This window comes from Notolepis coatsorum, assembly GCF_963971535.1.
Source record: "Notolepis coatsorum genome assembly, chromosome: 9".
In the NCBI taxonomy this organism is placed as follows: domain Eukaryota; kingdom Metazoa; phylum Chordata; class Actinopteri; order Aulopiformes; family Paralepididae; genus Notolepis; species Notolepis coatsorum.
In genome coordinates, this window is record NC_140173.1 from 134,617,875 (window position 1) to 134,633,041 (window position 15,167).

Sequence of the window (15,167 nt, forward strand, 5' to 3'; positions counted from 1 at the left end):
CCTGGGAAGGCGGGCTGTCGTCGGTAGAATAATCCGGTATGCAGGTCCACTCGCTCGTCGGCTCTGGGGCTCCTCGGGTGCAGCCTCACATGGGGTCGGCCACCCTGGATAAGCAGCCAGTTCTACCCGAAACGATGGGGGTACTGACTACGATAGTATTCTCACCGCACGAAGCACTACATATGAATAGACTATTATTAGCTTAATAGACTACGTCCAACTCGACGATATAGTGCCAAATATGACTATTCAAATATTAATATACACGATGTCTCAATACCGATGGTAGGCCGAACTTGGCCTTACTCCCACACGTGGCGTCGCGGGGAGGCTTTACGTCTGTCACTCTATTGGAGGGTAAGAAACTGGACTAAAAAGAAAATCCTAGTTTAGTAGCGCAGTATATATATACGCACTATGAACAAATAGTACCATTAGTGGTGCGGTAGCCAGATTCCTACGCGGAACTAGGACTTGTTCGTACATGTTGAGCGGTACGTTTGAACTGGGTCTGGGGGGTATGGCAGCCTGGCACCAAGGTCTCGACCAATAGTAGAATGGAGACTATTATGGGATGTTCAGTAGGCTAGAATGGATATTCGATGCATATTGTACAAGGAATATACAAGGGATATCAGGGAGTATTAGAGAATATACAAATACAATTAAATATATATATATAAATAAATATATATATTCGGTTTAATCTGGCCCTTCACAACAGCCACCCCCTGATTGGTCCCAGACCTAATCAGTTAAGCAGAGACAGATTAATCGCGTTGTCTATTTACACATAAGGGTTTGCTGTAGGGGTCAGTCAACTTCACAAAGTCATAGGGTTATAGGGTCATGGTCATCATCGATTGTGTCTGGGAGTCGGGGCAGTTCTATGAGCCTCGCCACGGGACGGGTGTAAGTGCGACCCTGGACAAGCACTTCAGCTGCTCGGACCTTGCCGTCGGCACCGGTGATCACTTTGCTTACGCGGCCGGCCGGCCACATAGCTCTGGGCAGTGATTGATCAATAATCATGACGACTGTTCCTTCTGTCAAATTGTCTCTCTCCTTTACCCACTTCTGGCGGGTCTGTAGAGACGGTAGGTAGTGCAGTAGGAAACTGCTCCAAAACTTGTCGGCTAATACTTGGCTGTACCTCCACATTCGTCGGCCGTTCGCTTCTTCAGGCCGGTACATTGTCTGGGGTAACGCGGGATCTAGCCGCCCCATCAGGAGTGTGTTGGGGGTAACTGGGTCGATATCCGCCACATCGCTGGAGACGTAGCCGAGGGGCTTAGAGTTCAATACTCCCTCAATCTCCGTGAGGACTGTCATTAGGACTTCTTCCGCCACAGTCTGGGCCCCAAGTACTGCGTACAGGGCTGTCTTTATGGAACGCACTTCCCGTTCCCAAGTACCACCGAAGTGGGGTGCGTTTGGGGGGTTGAATTGGAAGTCAATCTGTGCTGGAGCGAGGTGGGTCTTAAGTTCTGGGCCCATAGCTTGGAAGCTCTCTCTCAGCTCTCTTTCGCCGCCTTTGAAGTTTGTCCCATGATCGGACAATAGTGTAGACGGTCTTCCTTTCCGTGATGTGAATCTACGGAAGGCCATAAGGAATGAGTCTGTGCTCATGGTCGGGAGAAGCTCGATGTGTATCGCTCTGGTGGTCATGCATTTGAATACAATACCCCACCGCTTCTCGGTTCCTCTTCCTTTCTTTATGTGCAGCGGGCCAAAGCAGTCCATACCCGTTGAGTGGAATGGCTTGTCACCGATTCGGAGGCGACATGGAGGAAGGTCAGCCATCCTTGGTATGCTGGGCTGCGCGCGCCACTTGCGGCAGTCTAGACATGTTCGCTGGAAGCGTCGTACCGCCTCTCTTCCTTGTAGGATCCAGTAACGACGTCTGATCTCCGCGAAGACTCTTTCTGCTCCTGCGTGATGTACATCCTCATCGTATTTCTTTATAATCAGCTCTGTGACCTTGTGTCGGCTGTTCAATACGATCGGGTATTTAATGTCATCCGGTAGATTGGGGGCTCTGCGTAGGCGACCACCCACTCTGATGAGGGTATGAGCGTCGCTCTCGGGGGCCAGATGAATTAATCTGCTGTCGGATGGGACGGGCTTTCCTCCCTGTAGACAGGCCAATTCATCGGGGAACGAGTCTCTCTGGGCTCGCTGCAGTAGAAGCAATTCTGCTTCCTCGTAGTTAGCTGCTGACATTTCAGCGGGGGACTTACACTCCGGGTGGTGCCGCAGGAATGTCCTTTGTTGTGCACTCTCTATGGTAGTGCAATCATCTATGTTGGGGTCTGCGGAGATAACAGTGCTCAATCCACAGAACATAGGTTTCTTATTCTCAGCCTCCTCTTGACTTGCTTCCCTCGGGATAGGCGTGGGCCACTCCCCTTCCGGGAGCTTTAGGAATGCTGGGCCGTCACTGTAGACATTGCGACGGGTGAGGTCATCTAGGGGCATTCCCCGGGTGATGACGTCAGCTGGGTTCTGTTTTGTATCAACGTAGCGCCACTCTGTTTCTCCGGTTAACTCTTCGGTTAAGTCTTGAATCTCGGTGACTCTGACTCCCACGAAGACTTTGTACTTGCATGAGTCCGATTTGATCCAGGCGAGTACTGTCGTGGAATCTGACCACAGGATTGTTCTAGACACCGGTATGGTGAGCTCACGTTGGATGAGCGTGGCTAGGTGCGCTCCGGCTAGGGCTGCGCAGAGCTCTAGACGTGGGGTCGATTGTTGCTTGCGTGGGGCTATTCTCGAGCGGGCGAGGACAAATGCTGTGTAGATCTCTCCCCCCTCTTCTTGGGCCCGCAAGTAGGCTACTGATCCGTATGCGACCTCTGAGGCGTCACTGAAGACGTGTAAGTCCATTTTACATGTCTCTGGCCTCACCGTGGGTGGGAAGTAGCTTCGGCGCATATTAACGCCTGGGAGTGAGTGGAGCTCCATCTCCCACTCTCTCCAGGTGGATGCAAGGTGTGCGGGAATGGGGTCGTCCCAGCCCTGGTCCTTGTCCCACAATGCTCGTACAATCATTTTTGCCCTGGTGGTGTACGGTAGAATACATCCTAGCGGGTCATATTGTCGGGCGAGTGTTGTGTACACACTCCGTCTGGTGGTCGGCGCCGCCGCCGGCCTTCCCTGCTCCGTAGTCAGGGGCTTGTGTCTGTAGTGAAGCGAATCTGTTTTGAATCGCCACACCAATCCCAGGGTCATCTCCTGGGCTTCTCCCGGGATTGTAGCCATCCAGGTCTCGCTGCTGGCTGCCTTGTCCTCGGAGGAGAGGCTGCGCAGTACTTGCGGATCGCTGCTGGCCCACTGCCTGAGATCAAAGCCGCCTTTGATCAATGAGGCGCGGAGTTTAATCAGGAGAGCCTCGGCTTCTTCCTGGGTTGAAAGGCTTTGTAGACAGTTGTCTACGTAGAAGCTGTTCTTTACGCTGTGTCGGACCTCTTCGTCTGCTGCTGGGTCCTCTGCTACATGTTTCTGTGGTGCAAATGTAGCACAGCAGGGGCTGCACGTCGTTCCGAAGGGGAGGACTTCCCATTGGTAGATGGCTGGGTGCTCATCTCCTGGCTTCTCTCTCCATAGGAACCGTAACAGGGGCTTGTCCTCCTCTACTAATCTCACGTGCAGGAACATTCCTTTAATGTCCCCGCTGATGGCCACCTTTTCCTGGCGGAAGCGGAGTAGAACGCCGAGTAGGGAGGGGCCGAGTGTGGGACCGGGCAGTAACTCTTTATTCAGACTTTGGGATCCGATCTGGTAGCTGCAGTTAAATACTATGCGGTCTTTACCGTTGTGATGGACCTTGTGGTGAGGCACGTACCACGATTCAGTGGTCTGGTCAGCCTCTTTAATGTCCATCTTTGTGACGTGTCCCGCTGTGATGAGCTTCTCAATCTCGGCGCGGTATACACTCTCTTGGGCGGGGTTCTTGGCTAAGCGCCGCTCCGTGTTCAGCAGGTACCGTTCTGTGGCGTCTGTCTTGGCGTGGAAAGTAGGCATTCCTTCTCGCCGCAGGAGTGGCGTGGCGTATCTCAACATGCCGTTGACCGGGACTCTCTTGGTCCCTGTCTCGAGGAGGTGAATGGCGTAAATGTCATCTTTAGAGCGAATGTCTTTCTTTCCGTTCTTAAAGGGCATTTGTTCCAAGGTCCATAGCCGCTCTACGTGTTGCAGGAGTGCGGTTTCTCCCTCTGTGACTCGGGAGTGGAGACATCTAGTAGCTGTACTTCGGTTGAGAGATTTGGCGAGCGGGCCTTGGAGAGTCCATCCCAAACGGGTCTCGACTGCTGCAGGACAGCCTCGGGGTCCGGTATGAACCCGGTCTATCGGGACAATGAGGTCTGCATGGTCGGAGCCTATCAACAGGGTCGGCATAGCATTGTCTATGAGCGGGATCGGTAACTTGCGCAGATGTGCATATTTCTCCATCAGCTTGGTGACGGGGTATGTGTACCGCGACAGTCCTATTTCTTGGCTGGTGAAAGCGTCTGTAATCTGGTACCGTCGCTCAGGCTGGCCGCTTGCTGCGATAGAGAATGAGACATTCTCGCCCTTTATCGTCTTCAAATCTCGTCTTATTGTCCGAATTGTCATTTGGGTTTCGCTTCCCCGCAGCCCTAGCTGGGCCGCAGCGGAGGCGAGCAGAAGGGTCTTCTCTGACCCGTCATCGAGGACGGCGTAAGTGTCCAGGACTTTATTCTGGTAGCTTAGTGTCACACGCACTACTTTTAGGAGTACTCGGGCTCCACTGCTGCTGGCGGGATCGATGTACATGACGCTCGCTTTGCTGCTGGATGGTGCGGGTGAAGGGCGCCGTCTGTTACTGTCGTGAAGTATGTCCAGATGGGCTCCATCGCACTTGGTGCACCTTTTCTTTAAGCGGCATTCGGCTGCCATGTGTGAGCGCGCACAGCGAAAACAGCGCTTGTTGGACTTTATCCATTGACTTGCTTCCTCCGCGTTCAGCTTGGGGAAGGAGTCACATTGCGCTAGCCAGTGTTCTTTCTCACAGTAGGGGCACACTATCTTCCACTTCTCCGTTCTGGAGGGGGTACTGTGGCTCCTGCTGCTCGGTACTGACTCCGATTGGTGCATCACAGTCACCGATCTTCTTCCATCATTTAGTCGTCTGGTTCCTTCTCTGGAGCCAGGGGTGCTCCGTCCGAATGTATCTAGCCGTAGGCTGCTGACTTCTCTCGCCAGGAAGTCTGCTAGATCGAGGAGGTTCGGTTCGGGGCCATTCGGGTCTCGGTGGTCTCTCTGCCGCCTAAAACGCTCCTGTCGAGCGGGCGGCAGCTTCTCCAAGATCCTTTCCACATTTGAGTTGGCGTAAAGTTCATGCCTCCCCTTCTCTCTCTGCGCTCCCAACATCCCTACCAGGGACTGCACTCTGATGGACAGGTCGTCCAGTGCTCGATTGTCTATTGCTGGGGGTAAGCGGTCGATGTGTCGGATCTCCTGGATCACGTAATCCCATATGCGCCCATACCTCTGGTCCAATGCTACCAGCGCTGCTGCGTATGGGGTGGTGGAAGTCGCGTAGGCGAGCGCTATATTATGTGCACGGGGTACCTTTAAGTGCTTCAGTAGGATGGCGTATTTATGGCGTTCATCCAATACATCCACCAACATGGTCTCCAGACACATGCGGAGTTCTGTATACTGGGCCCGGTTCTCTTGGGTGAAGTCGGGTACCATAGGCGTGCCAATGTATGACGCTGACTGTGGATACATCGGCGAGCGTTGGGGGAGAGGCCTCCTAGGCGAGTCTCCTCCCGCTCCTTGGTATGGGCTGGTACCGGCAGTGTACCATGGCCCGCTTGTCCAGGTGCTGTTCCTCGGTGCGGGTCGTGCGTCGTGCTCACCCGTGTATAGAGTCGGGGGTCTGTAGCGCAGCTCCGCGGGAGTATAGCCTGGGCTGTACCGGACCTCCTGGTCCGGTAGAGTACTGTGCTGTCGTCGGGCGTGGTTCTCCTCCTCTTCCTCTTCGTCTTCAGTTAGGTCATCCAGTGCTTGTAGTCTCTGGTTTAGCCTCTCCACAGGATATGCTGCTCCTTCCCGGTTGCTAGGTCTCGCTTGGACCGGTGGGGGGAGGTGGTCTGTGGGGGGTATAGACCTCGTCTGTTGGTCAAGTTCAGGGTTGTTTACTCGGCTAGGGGATGCCGCCCTGGAGGTGTGTCTAGACGAGTTCCTGGAGCCTCTGGCGGAGGGAGAGGGTGTTGTCCGTCTGATCAGCTGTTCTATTAGTTGCGCTTGCTGTCTGTCGCGCTCTGCGTCCCGTAGAGCACCAGCAGCTGCTCGCTGGCTGTCTGCTCGGTCTCGGGCCACATTCTCTTCCATCTGAATGCGTCTTATTTCTAGACGTATATGCTCTTCTTCGCTCCGCTGCTGGATCTGCAGTCGGTCGCGTTCAGCAGCGGCGTTCAGGCTGATGAGGAAGGCCTGCTGTAGGGTCCTCTCTGCCTCGCTGGGAGAAGGCGGTTGTATAGGGGAGCCTTCCCTCGGGGTACTCCTTGCGGAGCCTTGGAGCTCTATCTCCACGGTGCTCTCCCCGTCTTCTTCCGTGCCGAGTTCTCTCTCGGTAGCGTTGTATTCCTCCCGGGACTCATCGGGGACTACTTCTTCAGTACTGGCGGGGTGTGAAGTCATGTCTGGTTCCCACTGGTCCCCACCGTGAGCTTGGTCAGTTACATTAGAACCCGTAGGGGCCTCTATGGTCGGGGTAGTCTGGGCGTTGGGGTTAGACATACTTTTACTTTCTAGTTTTACCGCGTTTACTGTTAGTAGAAGACTAGGTTGTTGACTGACAGCGTAAGCCTCTAAGTACTGAGGGAGCCGTCGCTCGCGCTGCAGGTGTTGGTTAGGAGGATCGTTTCGTGGAGTGTTCATCATAGGCCATTTCAATATTAATAACACTATATTAATATTACACTAATTACCATCCGGCTCGAAGGACCAATTGTAACTGAGGGGTACAATTCCCTGACTGTATTGTTAGATATGATACTTACTACCACTACCTCTTGTACTTTAGACTCTGGCCACCCAGTACTAGGCATAAATAATTATGGTAAACACTCCCACGTAGATGAAACGATCCAACACAAATGTACCAAGTCGAAAGTCTGCGTTTAATAATAATTAATACATAGCAAAAGGTATGTAGAGCAATCACTTAATTACATTTATGATTTGAAATAGGATGCACTTTTATGGCAAATGAGTATTCGTTGGTATATCAATAGAGAACGTCCAATCTCTGGTGGCGCAGGCGGTAAATATACAACCTGGAATATTTAAGGAATAATAGCAATGATACTTTAATGATTATAGAACTGGATACACTAGGGGGGAATTCCGGTCGCTTGTAAGACAACTGGAGAAGGGGGGGGGGGGGTAGAGTCTGGCTGTATCCGTCTGGCCGAGGGTATCCTGGGAGAACCCACGGTTGTGCGGCTCGGTGCCTCAGCGATCCTCGATCCACAGATGAAAGCAGTTGGACTCTCTGTGGGCCGGCTTCCTCCGGTCCACGATGGAGAGACGTGAAGCGACCTCGTCGTGTAGAGCGTCTCCTCACCTGTCGTCCTCTCCGGGGGGGGGTTTCCAACACACGGCAGTGTTGGTCTTTATCCATAGAATAATCACTGTATACAAAGCATAATCCGTGCCTGGGAAGGCGGGCTGTCGTCGGTAGAATAATCCGGTATGCAGGTCCACTCGCTCGTCGGCTCTGGGGCTCCTCGGGTGCAGCCTCACATGGGGTCGGCCACCCTGGATAAGCAGCCAGTTCTACCCGAAACGATGGGGGTACTGACTACGATAGTATTCTCACCGCACGAAGCACTACATATGAATAGACTATTATTAGCTTAATAGACTACGTCCAACTCGACGATATAGTGCCAAATATGACTATTCAAATATTAATATACACGATGTCTCAATACCGATGGTAGGCCGAACTTGGCCTTACTCCCACACGTGGCGTCGCGGGGAGGCTTTACGTCTGTCACTCTATTGGAGGGTAAGAAACTGGACTAAAAAGAAAATCCTAGTTTAGTAGCGCAGTATATATATACGCACTATGAACAAATAGTACCATTAGTGGTGCGGTAGCCAGATTCCTACGCGGAACTAGGACTTGTTCGTACATGTTGAGCGGTACGTTTGAACTGGGTCTGGGGGGTATGGCAGCCTGGCACCAAGGTCTCGACCAATAGTAGAATGGAGACTATTATGGGATGTTCAGTAGGCTAGAATGGATATTCGATGCATATTGTACAAGGAATATACAAGGGATATCAGGGAGTATTAGAGAATATACAAATACAATTAAATATATATATATAAATAAATATATATATTCGGTTTAATCTGGCCCTTCACAACAAATATAATATATTGAACCCCATATTAATAATTGTCATGGTCTCTCTGTATCATAATCATCATCATCAACATAATTCCAGTCACAGTCTCTGTTTCATCATCATCATCATCATCATCATCATCATCATCATCATCATCATCATCATCATCATCAAGATCATCATCACCACCACCGAGACGATAGGTTAATCGAGAATCGCATTCAGGGCACGAACAGAGACTGGGATGAAGGAATTGTTATACCTATTTTCTGTGGCCATAGGGATACTTAAACATAGGCCAAATGGCTTGTACTCTGAATTAAAAGGATGGATGCATTTTGAACGGATGGTCATAGCTTTATGAAGCACCTGCTGGGTGAATATGTTACCATATCCACTGCTGGACTGCTGGAATATTGTTTGAAGTCTATATATACATATCTTTACTTTTAGACATTAATTTATAGAAAAGCATTATAACACCAAGTATCTAAATGATCAACAACTGGGCCACAGCCAACTCCATCGTCAGTCAGAAGGCTAACAATTACAGAGTCGTCAGCAAACTTAACAATGTGTCTGTTGGCGTAATGGCAGTGCCAGTCATTTGTGTATAAAACGAACAAGATAGGGGAGAGAGAAGGCACCTCTGGGACGAGCTGCTGATGTAAGCTAACTAGACTTTTCAATTCACCTTTACGGTCTGAGTTGTGTTAGTTAGAGGAAATCAAGAACCCAGCCTACAATGCTTGAGTCTAAGGCAAAGTTGCTAACTGATTTCTCAACCAGCATGTGTGGCTGAATAGTGTTAAAGGCTGATGAGAAGTCAACAAAAAGCAGCCTAGCGTTGTTCTTGCCATCTTCTAGGTGTTTATGTACGTAGGTTAAGTAGGGTTATGGTAGCATTTGAAAATGGGGGACCCTGATGTAAACAAGACGAAAGTCTTTCTCTGGTCTGCATCCCCTTAACAATTGTATGTATTGAGCCGTACTGTACTGTACCCATTCTGCAATCTGTTAATAAACTTTTCAATCAATCAATCAATCAAGCATCTTGCACACCCCCATAGCCCTATAAGCAAATTGAAAGGGCTGCAGAATGCACTCCGTTTTCAGTCACCTTGTACAAACAGGAGCTTGACATCATTGGTCAGTAGAAAATAGGGCTAGTGTTCCAACAATCAGAACTATCCCTTTAAGTTAATTACAATATCTATGTACAGTACTGTATTCAGTCCCACTGAAAACAGAACAAAAAGCTTATCTGTAATACACTAACGTCTGTGTATTCTCAGTTGTGTGTAAAGTCAGTGTAAAGTGGTATCAAGTTTCAAGTTTCAAGTTTCTTTAATAGTTGTCATACAGAAGTACAGAATACTTTCATACAAAATGCTTCTTACTGTTACGCTCCAGAGACTGTGCTAGACAAGATAGTATCAAATAACATAGTATAGCATGTAATTTAGAAGTAGAAAGTAGAAAATGAGGTCACAGTGTTCAGTATGGACATATGTACAATGTTCGATGCAGGATAGACGTAACTGAGTTACCATATAATATACAATACTATGCAGTGTACTAATGTACAGTACTATATAGTGCAAAGCAGAAACGGGATGAGGTACAATTTAGGTACAATTTACAGTAAGGTGTACGAGTTGTAGTGCAATCCTTCATCAATAAATATAAAGTGTGGGGAGTGGGTGCTACAGTGTGTTTGTTTAAAGTGAGTGTGTGCGTGTGGATGTGTGTGCTATGTGCGTTTGATGGTTGTTGTTGTGTAGTGTTCATTGTTCGTTTAGCAGCCTGATGGCCTGGGGATAGAAGCTTCTCTATAGCTTCTGGGGATAGAAGCTATCTCATAGTGACATGTTCACCCTGTCTGTTGGGTGACATCTGGACCTCACAAGCTTCTTTTTACAATACAGACAGCTACCAAATTAATCCAGCATTCAGGTGCACCAAGAGGCCATCAGACATACTGTGTGACCAGTTGGAATCAAATTAATCAGACTGAGATAGAAAGGAATTGGGGTTTTGTTCTCTCTCTAACAGCCTAACGTCTGTCGGTCTTCTATTCACTATTCCCAGTGAGCTGGCTGCTTTCCCAGCATCAGTGTCCTCCTGTCCCCCAGGCCCTGTCCGTCCTCCTGTCCGTCCTGCTCTTTGGCCGGGCGTCATGCCCTCCCATATACCCATGCCAGCTGCCACAGGTCCCATGGGGAACTCTTTCAAAAACCGTCTGTCCAGCGAGCTCCTACTATTATGTCCTCTTTTATTAGGATGTCCTCATTTATTATTATGTCCCCTTTTATCAGGACCTTCTCTTTTATTAGGATGTCCTCTTTTATTAGGATGTCCTCTTAGCTCCCCCCCCCCCCCCCCTGATGAAAATGAAAAGAAAACAAGGAAATTATAGTGGACTTAAAAAAAAAAGAATACTAGAACATAACCCCACCTTCATCAATGGCGCTGAGGCTGTTTTTGAGACACCTGTACCGTTTCTCACTTTGCAGGGGAACAAACAGTCCATTGCAGGGGTGGGTGGGGTCGCGGATGATGTTGCGCCCTCTCCGCATGCTGCGCTTCAGGTAGATGCCCTTGATAGTGGGTAATCGGGTGCCGATCATGAACTCTGCGGCCTTTCCTACATGCTGCATGCTGCAAGTAGAGGCGTTGTTGGGCCTTCTTTATCAGGGAGGAGGTGTTCAGGGTCCATGTCAGGTCCTCAGCGATGTGGACACCCATAAGCGCCATTGATGAAGATGGGGTTATGTTCTAGTTTTTTTTCTTTTCTGAAGTCCACTATAATTTCGTTTTTTTTTTTTTTACATTGCGATCGAGGTTGTTGTTGGAGCGCCATGTTGCTAGGTGTTGGATCTCATCCCTGTATGTTGCCTTTGTTTCACTCACACATGCAGCTACAGTCTCTGTTAAACCACAGTCGCACGCTGCCACCTACTGTTAGGAAGTAGACATAGCATGTTTACTTCCTGGCCCTGGAGATAATTCACAATAAGTGAAGAAATTATTCGAACTTGCAAGCAGATGCACATCACATGAAATATGATTATATATAAAAAAAAAAAAAAATTATATAATAATATATAGCTAGAGTTTAAAAATAAAGTTTCTATCCCAGATGCAGAACACATGCCACCTTCCTCTTCCAACCATTAACACTAACATTAACACTAATTAACTCTAACATCATAGCTAACAAATCATAGCCTTAATAATCTAAACAATTTAATTTAATTGTGAGATCCTCGTTGTCTCTGCTAAAGGACTAGACAACAGTGATTGTCTAGAATAGATTGTCTTGCTGTGACTAAGGGTTCGGTCCCGGGACCAGATCAGAATTATCATGTTGTGTTTGTGTAGCCGGTTCAACACTGAACCTGCCACTACTTCGACCATGCCTTGAGTGGGAGTCGAACCCCGGGCGTCCGCACCGCGGGCGACATCACAGACCACTGTGCCAAGAAAGGAATTCCTCTCTAAGCGCTCAGTCTGGATGCCTCTGGGGAGTGAGTTTTACTTCCTGGTACCGCTACCGCGCCTCAGCCACTTCTCAACTCACGACCGAAGTGCTTAGTGACTGGGCTTCGCGGTACCATCCGTTACATTCACCCCCCCTAAACTCACACCACCCAAGGCATCCGGGTCACGGCACCACTGTAGCCGGTTCAACACTGAACCTGCCACTACTTCGACCATGCCTTGAGTGGGAGTCGAACCCCGGGCTTCGCGGTACCATCCGTTACATTTGGAAAAAACCCAAACTGTTTTTTATTCAGAGATTTCAGACAAACACCAAAGAAACAGCACAATGAGTCAAGGACACAAGCTGTCATAGAATGTTAGGCAGTAAAGTGCAACAATGCATGTGACATTGCATTTGCTGGTCTATGAGACGCTTCACATCTAAAACGAGAGAACGCAACCTGTCAATTGAACTACTGGCGTTCTCTGGTGCTCGGTCTCATGTCAACTCACAGATGTGTTTCCTTCCTGTGAACTTGTATAATACTCTACGTACGGTAAACAGTGATTCAGAAGTCCTCCTGCTTTTGGAACACACAGGATTTACTGCTCACTTTTTATCAGGAAAACGAGAAGAGCATGGTAATGTTTTTGTACGGTAGTTTGTATGGACCTATCTCAAATCCTGCCCCCTTTTTCCTGATCCTCTAATCACAACTGTTGCTTCCAGTCCCCAGCAACAGTTTATGGTGATTAGAAGAAAAAAAAGAGGAAGCATATTTGTGTTGAACAAACATTTACTTATCTTTTATGGACAAATGCGTGAGCACATGAACCTTCTATCCTGCTGCATTGGGTTATTTATTTAGTAAAAACTCAATTAGATTAAGATTAACTCAGTTTAAAGGTTGAATATATCTGGTAGACCAATTAAAATCATACTATGAATAATCAGATTAATCTCTCTCTCTCTCTCTCTCTCTCTCTCTCTCTCTCTCTCTCTCTCTCTCTCTCTCTCTCTCTCTCTCTCTCTCTCTATCTCCCTCCCTCTCTCTCCTCTCTCCCCCCCCCCCCCCTCTCTCTTTTTCTCTGTGCAGTGTGATCTTGTGCCCCTCCATGCCAGTGTTGGCATCTGATGGAAGAGAAGGCGCCCGTCAGGTCTGCCATGGTGTCCAGACTGCCTAAATTCGGTGCCCGCTCCTCACCAGGGGGCACTAGCCCGCTACCCAATGGTTCCTCACAGCCCGGCACCACCCCCACTCAGGAGGGCCCAGGGACACGCCCCAACGGAGTGGTCCGCAGCTCCTCTTTCTCCCTGAAGTGGAGGAAAGACTGCGATGGTACTCCCACCGCCCTTACTAGCTCCGAGGACAAAGCCCAGACTCACATCCCTTCACCAGGAAAGGAGGTGAAGAAAGCATCCCCGAGTACCCCCAGGTTGACCAAGAGGTCTGGCTGCTCTGTGCCATCTATCTCTAGTCCCAAGGCCATCCCCAAGGAGCAGGCCTCCAAGACAAGTCCCAAGGCAGGGGCTAACTTGGCCCAGAGCCCGCTGAATGGAGGCCCTAAACTGGGCCACGGTGGCTCTAGTGCTCCTGCTCGGTCGGGGTCGTCTGCATCTGGTCTGGTGCGCCCACGGATCAGCGCCAGCTCACTGCGCAGCAGCTCTCAGGACAGCCTGTCACAGTCCAGCGACAGCCAGCCCACGGCACCGGACAACATGGTGCGCTCGCACAGCTTCACGCACTTCAAGCAAATCCCTTCGCCCACCAGCCAGCCCACCATGACGCGCTCTTTCTCCTTCAACCGGGCCGTCGAGCTGGCCAAGCCCCTGGCCAACACACAGCTCCGCACGGCGCCACGCAGCAATTTCCTAAAACCCCCTCAGCTGAGCAACGGGAGGGTGGGGCTGGGCCTTGGGTTTGGAGGCCTGGGTAGTTTGGCTCATGGAGGAGGGCTCCAGTATAGCAGAGCCCCAGCCACCAACGCAAACTCCCTCCCCTCTCTCTTGCCCTCCCCCGTCACCACACTCACCCCGACCGCCCCCGGCACCCCCAGCAATCTGAGAAAGCCCCTGCTCCCCAGTTGCGTCCTGAGCAAGCCTTCGGACGGCGGGGGGCCTCTCATGGGCTACAGGCTGGCCCGACCAGGGCAGGCCAAGCAGCAGAAGCCCCTCTTTTCAGGAAGGGTGAAGGGAGATATCAGGCCGGCCGGGACTGTGCCTGGTTCTGAAGGGATGGCCACAGACGTTGAATCCCCCCCCTGTGAGACAGAGAAGGTGGACTCCCCCACTCTCACCCCAGACCCCCCCAGTGACAGCGATCGGAGCTCTGGAGGAGGCCTGCTCCAGGAAAGCTCCTGCCGCGTGGCGGGGGAGGGTATGGAGGACATGTCCTTGTCCTCGGCCTCCTCTCTGGACCGAGGGGACACTAGTGAGGAGTTCCTGGATGACTTTGACAGCCTGGCGGACGGGCTCAGTGACATCGACCTACCCGATAACAGGAATACGGGCATCTCCACCCAGACCCGTCTGCGTTGCTTCCTCAATGAGACCATGGACTGGGCTGACATAGGTATGGCAGGTGATGGTGGACAATTAGACTATACATTTGTACTATAAAACAGTAGGGTACAGTAGAATAGAGTGTTATTTTGTCTCTGTTCAAAACCTTTAACCTAAGCCTAGGTATTGTGGAGGTGGAGTTGGGGAGTTGGGGACAACAGTGGCTCAGGAGGTAGAGCAGTCGCCTGGTAATTGGAAAGTTACCGGTTCGATTCCCGCTCCTTTGTGTGTCGGAAGTGTCCTTGAGCAAGACACTTAACCCCTAATTGCTCCCGATGTACCTTGCATGATTTCCTCCGCCGTCTGTGTGTGTGTGAATGGGTGAATGTGAGGAAACAATTTTTTTTAAAGCGCTTTGGATAAAAGCTCTATATTAATGCACCATTAAATATCTCCTTGACATTTTCCCACTGGCAGTATCATTCTTCTCTACTATCATCACCACAGCGGTGACCTTACCTTCAAACCAGTGTTTCTGTGTCCCTGTAGGCGGCAAGGAGGAGGCGGTTGTACAGGATTCTCAGGGCCCCCTGGCCTTGTCCCCGGAGGGAGGTGACCTCCTTCAGGGTTCCTCTCTGGAGATGTCCCCCTCCAATAGCTCCGGAGGAACCTACATGTGGGATGAGGAAGGCCTGGAGCCACTGGGGGGACCCGTGACACACCCCTGTGACAGCTACGATGACTCGGAACTCAACAGCACGGTGAGCTCATTTTACAGCTTG

The 15,167-nt window shown here is 50.2% G+C and overlaps 1 protein-coding gene across 1 annotated transcript in view; it reads left to right on the forward strand.

The window, feature by feature from the left end:
- LOC311234768 (serine-rich coiled-coil domain-containing protein 2-like) overlaps nt 1–15,167 on the forward strand; it is a gene marked incomplete at its 3' end in the record, with an annotated part of 87,883 nt that overhangs the window by 43,599 nt on the left and 29,117 nt on the right. Inside the window, exons 2-3 of the mRNA XM_084322012.1 lie at nt 12,980–14,455; nt 14,935–15,146. Of these exons, the coding sequence (XP_084178138.1) occupies nt 13,018–14,455; nt 14,935–15,146 (1,650 nt within the window). The 5' untranslated portion in view covers nt 12,980–13,017. The remainder of the gene's footprint in view (nt 1–12,979; nt 14,456–14,934; nt 15,147–15,167) is intronic.